Source organism: Antechinus flavipes, chromosome 3 (genome assembly GCF_016432865.1).
Source record: "Antechinus flavipes isolate AdamAnt ecotype Samford, QLD, Australia chromosome 3, AdamAnt_v2, whole genome shotgun sequence".
NCBI classification, from domain to species: domain Eukaryota; kingdom Metazoa; phylum Chordata; class Mammalia; order Dasyuromorphia; family Dasyuridae; genus Antechinus; species Antechinus flavipes.
Genome location: NC_067400.1, coordinates 325513413 through 325519412, shown reverse-complemented (window position 1 = coordinate 325519412; position 6000 = coordinate 325513413). Strand labels below are relative to the sequence as shown.

The 6000-nt window shown below is 32.5% G+C and overlaps 1 protein-coding gene across 6 annotated transcripts in view; it reads right to left on the bottom strand.

Annotated features, from left to right (window-relative positions):
- Positions 1 to 246: 246 nt before the first annotated feature.
- The window catches only part of CEP63 (centrosomal protein 63), a 50351-nt gene continuing 44597 nt past the window's right edge, over positions 247 to 6000 (bottom strand). For 4 of the 6 annotated variants that reach the window (XM_051985583.1, XM_051985585.1, XM_051985584.1 and 1 more), the window contains 3 exons: positions 4127 to 4332; positions 3214 to 3502; positions 247 to 767 (listed from right to left, as the gene is read on the bottom strand). In XM_051985583.1, the coding sequence (XP_051841543.1) occupies positions 609 to 767; positions 3214 to 3502; positions 4127 to 4332 (654 nt within the window). In that variant the 3' untranslated portion in view covers positions 247 to 608. The remainder of the gene's footprint in view (positions 768 to 3213; positions 3503 to 4126; positions 4333 to 6000) is intronic. The other 2 variants (XM_051985587.1, XM_051985588.1) reach the window with 1 other exon arrangement.

Sequence of the window (6000 nt, the reverse complement as noted above, 5' to 3'; positions counted from 1 at the left end):
GGGGCTATGAGATTATTGCAACAACAAAATAGAATTCTAGAACAGTGGAAGCCTACATTACATTGTTTATAGAAATATCTTAAGTGTTATGTAAGCAATGGCACAGAAAAATAAGTTTTCTAAATGTTTTCTTCAAAAAGACTATTAAAAATATCAGCAAAATTAAACTGAATCATTTCCTTGAACTCCCATAATACCTAATTTTCAATTTTTTGTCTAAAAGAAAACATTTCTCCAAATAGAAAATACATTATAAAATCTTTATTTTAAATTAGCACAGAAACACATTCACATTTGAATTGACAGCTAGTTAGCATCACAATCTCTGTGATAATAAATATGCTTGTGACAGAAAAGACTAGCAAAGAAGTCTAGCGTGGTGAACAGAAGCTATCAAAAGTTCTCCCTACCAGACAGCACATATCTGATCATCAGCCCCAAGGGAGGGATCATCCTTTTCAGTAGAAGGGTTAGTTTTTTCACCACTGCTTTCACTGGAACAGTCAGTTGCTATCATCTTCGTGTGTCATTCACATTTAGGAAACTCCATCTACAGAGAGGGACATTCACTCTTTGGAGTTGTATTTGAAGGATCCTGACACTACAAGTTACTTTAGATTTGTGAACTGTCTCACTGTCCTTTCACTCTCTCTTTTCAGCTCGGCAATGTGAGCATCAAGACGTTCCAAGATATGATGAGACCTTAATTCCTCTTCTTCCAAAAATCTTGTAGCTATTGAACTAATGGGAGATGTTGGCAGGGGACGCTAAAAAGGAAACCAAAATATTAATGTTATTATTTGAATATAGGAATGAATTCCCAAGATGACCCATTAATTAAATTATTTTTTTAAGTTATCTTAGTATATAATTTATTTTCTGTAGGAATATTTATTCCTCAGCTTTCCAAAGATTAAGAGAATCAGTAAAAAGTCTCTTTTCACCAAAAAGCAACACAAGTCTCTTTAAGCTGACACTGAAAGACAATGGTTTTTACTAAAGAAGCACAAAAATTACTGGTTTAGACTAGTAATGAACCTCAAAAGATTCAGCTGCATAACCTGCTTACACAGTTCATGTTGTCTTCCATCAGGAGGATATTTTATGGCTACTGCCCTTTCAAAATCCTCAAAAGAATAATAAAAATTTTATTCACTTATAATTACAAAAAACCCTACAAACTGTAGAGCACAAATTAGACAAAATGAAAAACAGGCAGAAGGAGGGACTAGAGAGAACTGACCTGAAAGTCAGAAAAAATAAATCTGGGTTTGAAGCCCGCCTCTCCCTCATACTAGTTATGAGATCACTCGAGTCTCCCTGAGACCAAGGCAACTCTAGCATATGTTACAAATGAGTTAGAATGCCAATCTGCACCCATGGAGGGAATTGTTATTATTAAAAATTGCCTACAATGATGAAATCACAGATCCACACCAAAAAGAAAAACAAAACAAACCTTAGGGCAATGCTTTTCCATTTTCAAAATACAATTCCATAAAATATCACATGCTGTCTTTTGAAAAGCAAAAATATATCCAGGGAATTCCTGACACATTAAAAAATTACAATGATGAATTGTATATTTCTAAGGTATGGTCTTTTGATCATCAATAAAGTCATAACATGGAGCAAAAGGACAAATGGGGGACAAGAAGTACACCTACTTGCTGCAAATATTATAAAACCATAATGTCTGCAATGTTTTTTTCTTTAAGCTCTTAATAAACATGTAAAAAAAATCAAATTGTAATACTAGATGCTTACTACTCCAAACCAGAGAGATAACAGTCTTAACTACATTCTACCCAATCCTGACCACATCTGAAATACTGTATTCAGTTTGCAAGTCACATTTTAGGAAGACCATTAGCAAAACAGAACACAACAGGAGAAGGAAACGTCTGATTTTAAACCACTTCATATAAAGATTAGCTGGAATGATGTTTATTTTGGAAAGGACAAGAAGCTGGAAAAGGTACATGAAGACTAATGTCAAGCAGTTAATGGAAGGGCTGTCAGATAGAAAGACCAGACAAATTTTACTTGGTCCCAGAAAATGGAAGTAAGAGCATTTCGAGCAAGTTTGGAAGACTATCAGATTTTAGCTCCACGTGTAGTTTAGTTATGATATATAGTTCTGGACTTTAAATGAGGAAGACCTAAGTTCAAATCTCATTTTGGATACTACTAGTTGTCTGACCTTAGGCAAGTCACTTATTATCCTTAAATTTCAGTTTCTTCAACTGTAAAATGGGACTAATAATAGCACTTACTTCATAGAGTTATTATGAGAATCAAACAAGATAATGTATATAAAATGCTTTTGCAAAATCTTAAAGCACTAAATTAATGTAAGTTGTTATATTATTAATAACCGTTATTAATGATATTAAAAAAGAAACTTCCCTAACATCTAGTACAGCCCAAAGCAGAATGGGTCACTCTGGCAGGTAATGAGTTTCCTCTCATGAGTCTTCTTTCAAGTGAGGGCCACATGATAATTCATTAAGATATTGTAAGAAGATTCTTATTCAGATATAATTTGGTGTCTTAACTTAGATTCTGTGAAATAGATGGGCCCTGCTCAGTAATGACAAATTCTACATTAGGAATAGTTAAACCTTGGTACTGGTGCCACAGAGGGCATGTTAGATAGATGTTAAGAGACTAGTGCTTCAACTATTCCCTATGCTTCTGCTTTTCTCTCTTCTTTCTTTCTATCTTCTCTGCTTAGACTTATTTCCTTATCTATTAAAGAGAGAAAATAATACTTGTAGTGTCCCCTCATCTAGTGGTTATAAAATTCAAAGAAGATAATACATAGAAAATGTTTAGCAAACTTGAAAATATTATACAAATAACAATTACTGCTATCATCAATAGTGTTTAGTAGTTTTACTTAAACCCATACCTCAAATTAATCTGATAAGAGAAAACTAGTTTGAATCATTTTTAGGAACTAGTACTTTGTTTTTAAAAGTTTACCTTTTACTTGACCTCTCTACTGATTGACACTTCAATATGATAAAACATTAAGAGAACTCTACATTCTTTGTTTCAGAGAGATTAACAAAAGGCCATTTGTTCCAAGTTAAGTAGTTCAAATTTATCTAAAACTATAGCAACTTAACACCTTAGAGATCACTCCAATCTGTCTCAACTATATCAGTTTCCATCTTTCAGTAGAAAGTTTTTGGAAAACTTCCGTACCAAAGACAAAAATTCTTCCTGATGACTTAAAGCAGCATCTGACTCTGACATAGAATCGGAAAAGTCGGCCTCATTGACATCTATTGCCATAGGCATAAAGAAGTCAGAGTTCAATGACAAGGTAGAGCTGTAAGTGCTGATTTGGGGACTCAATCCAATAAGTGCACTGGATGCAGGGTTCATTCCGAGAGACAGATGTGGGATGTTAAGAGCTCCCCGCTCGCCCATGTAGTGGTTCTGCAGTTTTTCAGTTTCTTCTTGCTGACTATGCTGCAATTCATGTGTTCTCCTGGATGGTGGATTAAAAACACAATTGGGCATTACAGTAATTTTGCTCTTTTCTAATTAAATTTTAGTGGATTCATTTTTTAAAACCTAACAAATCACCCAATTAGTTTGTAATTTATAAGAAGTATAGCAATTCACATTGGGTATTATCATTATTTCTGTAAAGTAGAAATGAAATTAGGAGTTTTTTCATCAGATATGTGTTTTCTTATAGTGGTAGCCTACAATGAATTAGCCAGAGGCATGGGTTTTCTATAAAAAGCTTTCTTCTCATGGGGAAAGCAATAGATTTGGGAAGGAAAGCAAAGGGAAGAGAAAATGGAAATGGCTGGCTGACAGTTCAATTAATCCACTGTGAACTACACTATGGAATATTGTAGATGTCACCATCAATCAGGATATGCTTTATTAAAAATCACATTACTGCTACAAAATTTCCAAATAATTAGGCTATATAACTTAATTTTAACATAAAAATAAGTTTTCTATATATTACAGAATAAAATGAAAAGCTACATTTTAGTGCAAATTAAACTTCTGAGACTAAAAAAAATGTTGCTAAAATATAATTTTAAAACCTATTTTGGGGGTTGCTTTTAAAGAAAACTTTAAAATTTCACTTTACCTGTACTCTGAATTCTTGAGCTCAGGCAATATACTGTGTGTCTCATTAAAAACATGCTCAGAGTTATCTTGGCTCACATGGGCAAAGCATTCCAGCCTAGACTTGATCTCTATCAAGTCCCTCTTTAGTTGTTGGTTTTCAGTTGCTAAATTATTAATTGACTTGATGTAACTATCTCGGATTTCTGTTAAAGGAACTTCCATCTCCTGATAAAAGGACATAGGCAACAGTCATTTTTTATTTGTACTTTTTTGTGTTTAAATAGATTGCTAACAATTTATATCCAGCCACAAATTTTTGGACTTGATCAATGTAGGAATTTGTTTTGCTCAACTATACATTTTGTTGAAAGGATTCAAATTTATTTTCCCTAGACGTGGAGGAGGTGGGGAAGAAAACAAATTTTTACTTTAAAAAAATTAAACAAAGAAATAAAGTCAAAGAAATTGTGGGAGAAGCCGGAAAAATCGGCATCATTATGACTGGAAAAACCCATCTTATAATTTGTATATATAATTATGTTTTATTTTTCAAAATTCAAGGTTCTATTATATCCTTTTATATTATATCCTATCCTATTATATTCTATCCAAGAAGACAGCTAAGAGGGAAAAAAACTTTCCTTTGAAATGTGGAAACTGTCCTTTACATTCCAGAATTTAATAAGATTTGTAAAAACACTTTCTATAAACCATAACATACTGTATAAACTTAAAACTATTACTAGATGAAGAATACTTCCAATACAAGAAGATTTATTTCTACAGCCATTGTAATACTATTCCCATAAGATTTCAAGCTCAGAGAAAATCCCTATGGGAATTCAATGGCCCTATATATGCTTCTTGATATACCTGAATTTATATATGAAGATATTACCTGATATATCTATAAAATCAGAAATTGAAAAGAACTGAGATCATAGGAAGTTAAATGATGAGATATTGTGCAGGGATGGGAAAACACATGCTAAAATGTTTTTTTTTTTTTAAGACCATGGTACTAGATTTATGGACACTAAACCTGGGAGAGGGAAAGGCTACAATAAGCTCCTTATTTGAGGAAAAAATGTAGCTAAAGTTCTTCTATTTAAACAAAAGTAGGTTTTTTAAAAAAAGAATTTTCTGTTTCACCAGGAAGGTCTGAGGATACACTATGACTTTTAAAATTCCTACATCAATTTGATGCCTACTCTTTCTACAAGTAATCAAGTGATGTCTGTGACTACAATTTTTATAATTTCTGAACTTTGGATACCATGCATAGGAAGTTCTCCTAATCATTTCTGAGTATGAGTATTATCTTCCTTCTTCCCAATTCCTCTGCCAAAAAAAACAAAAAAAAAAAAAATCCTGTGTATTTTCAATTCATAAATACTATGTTAAATTCCCTATCTAGCAACCTCATTTTATTGTGAAATTTTTATTATTATACCCATATTTTCTAGTTTTTTAACTAGAATAATATTTTAAAAGTATACAGTGATATTCTGGAGTCTAAAGGCAGATGGAAAATTAATCATAACAAAAATGCCTTTTCTTTTCTTTGATGCTTGTGAACTTTAAAAATCTACTTGTGGATCACCTGCATATGACAAACCTCCATCATAAATGTCTTTATTTATGAAAGGCTATATTATGAAAGATTCAATGTCTTTCAATTTGACCATATGAAACAAATTCTCAAAGAAAAGTATCTACTCGATTCATGGCTGACATCTAGCTTAGCAAAAATGTCAACTGCAATTTATATGGGGTACTTTGGACCACACTACTCCAGCAAAATTCTGAGTCTGATTATATACACGACGATCTCAACTTCAGTCTGTCAGCCAAAATGATCTTTCTTGAGCTTTTTGCAGTTTTTAACACTAA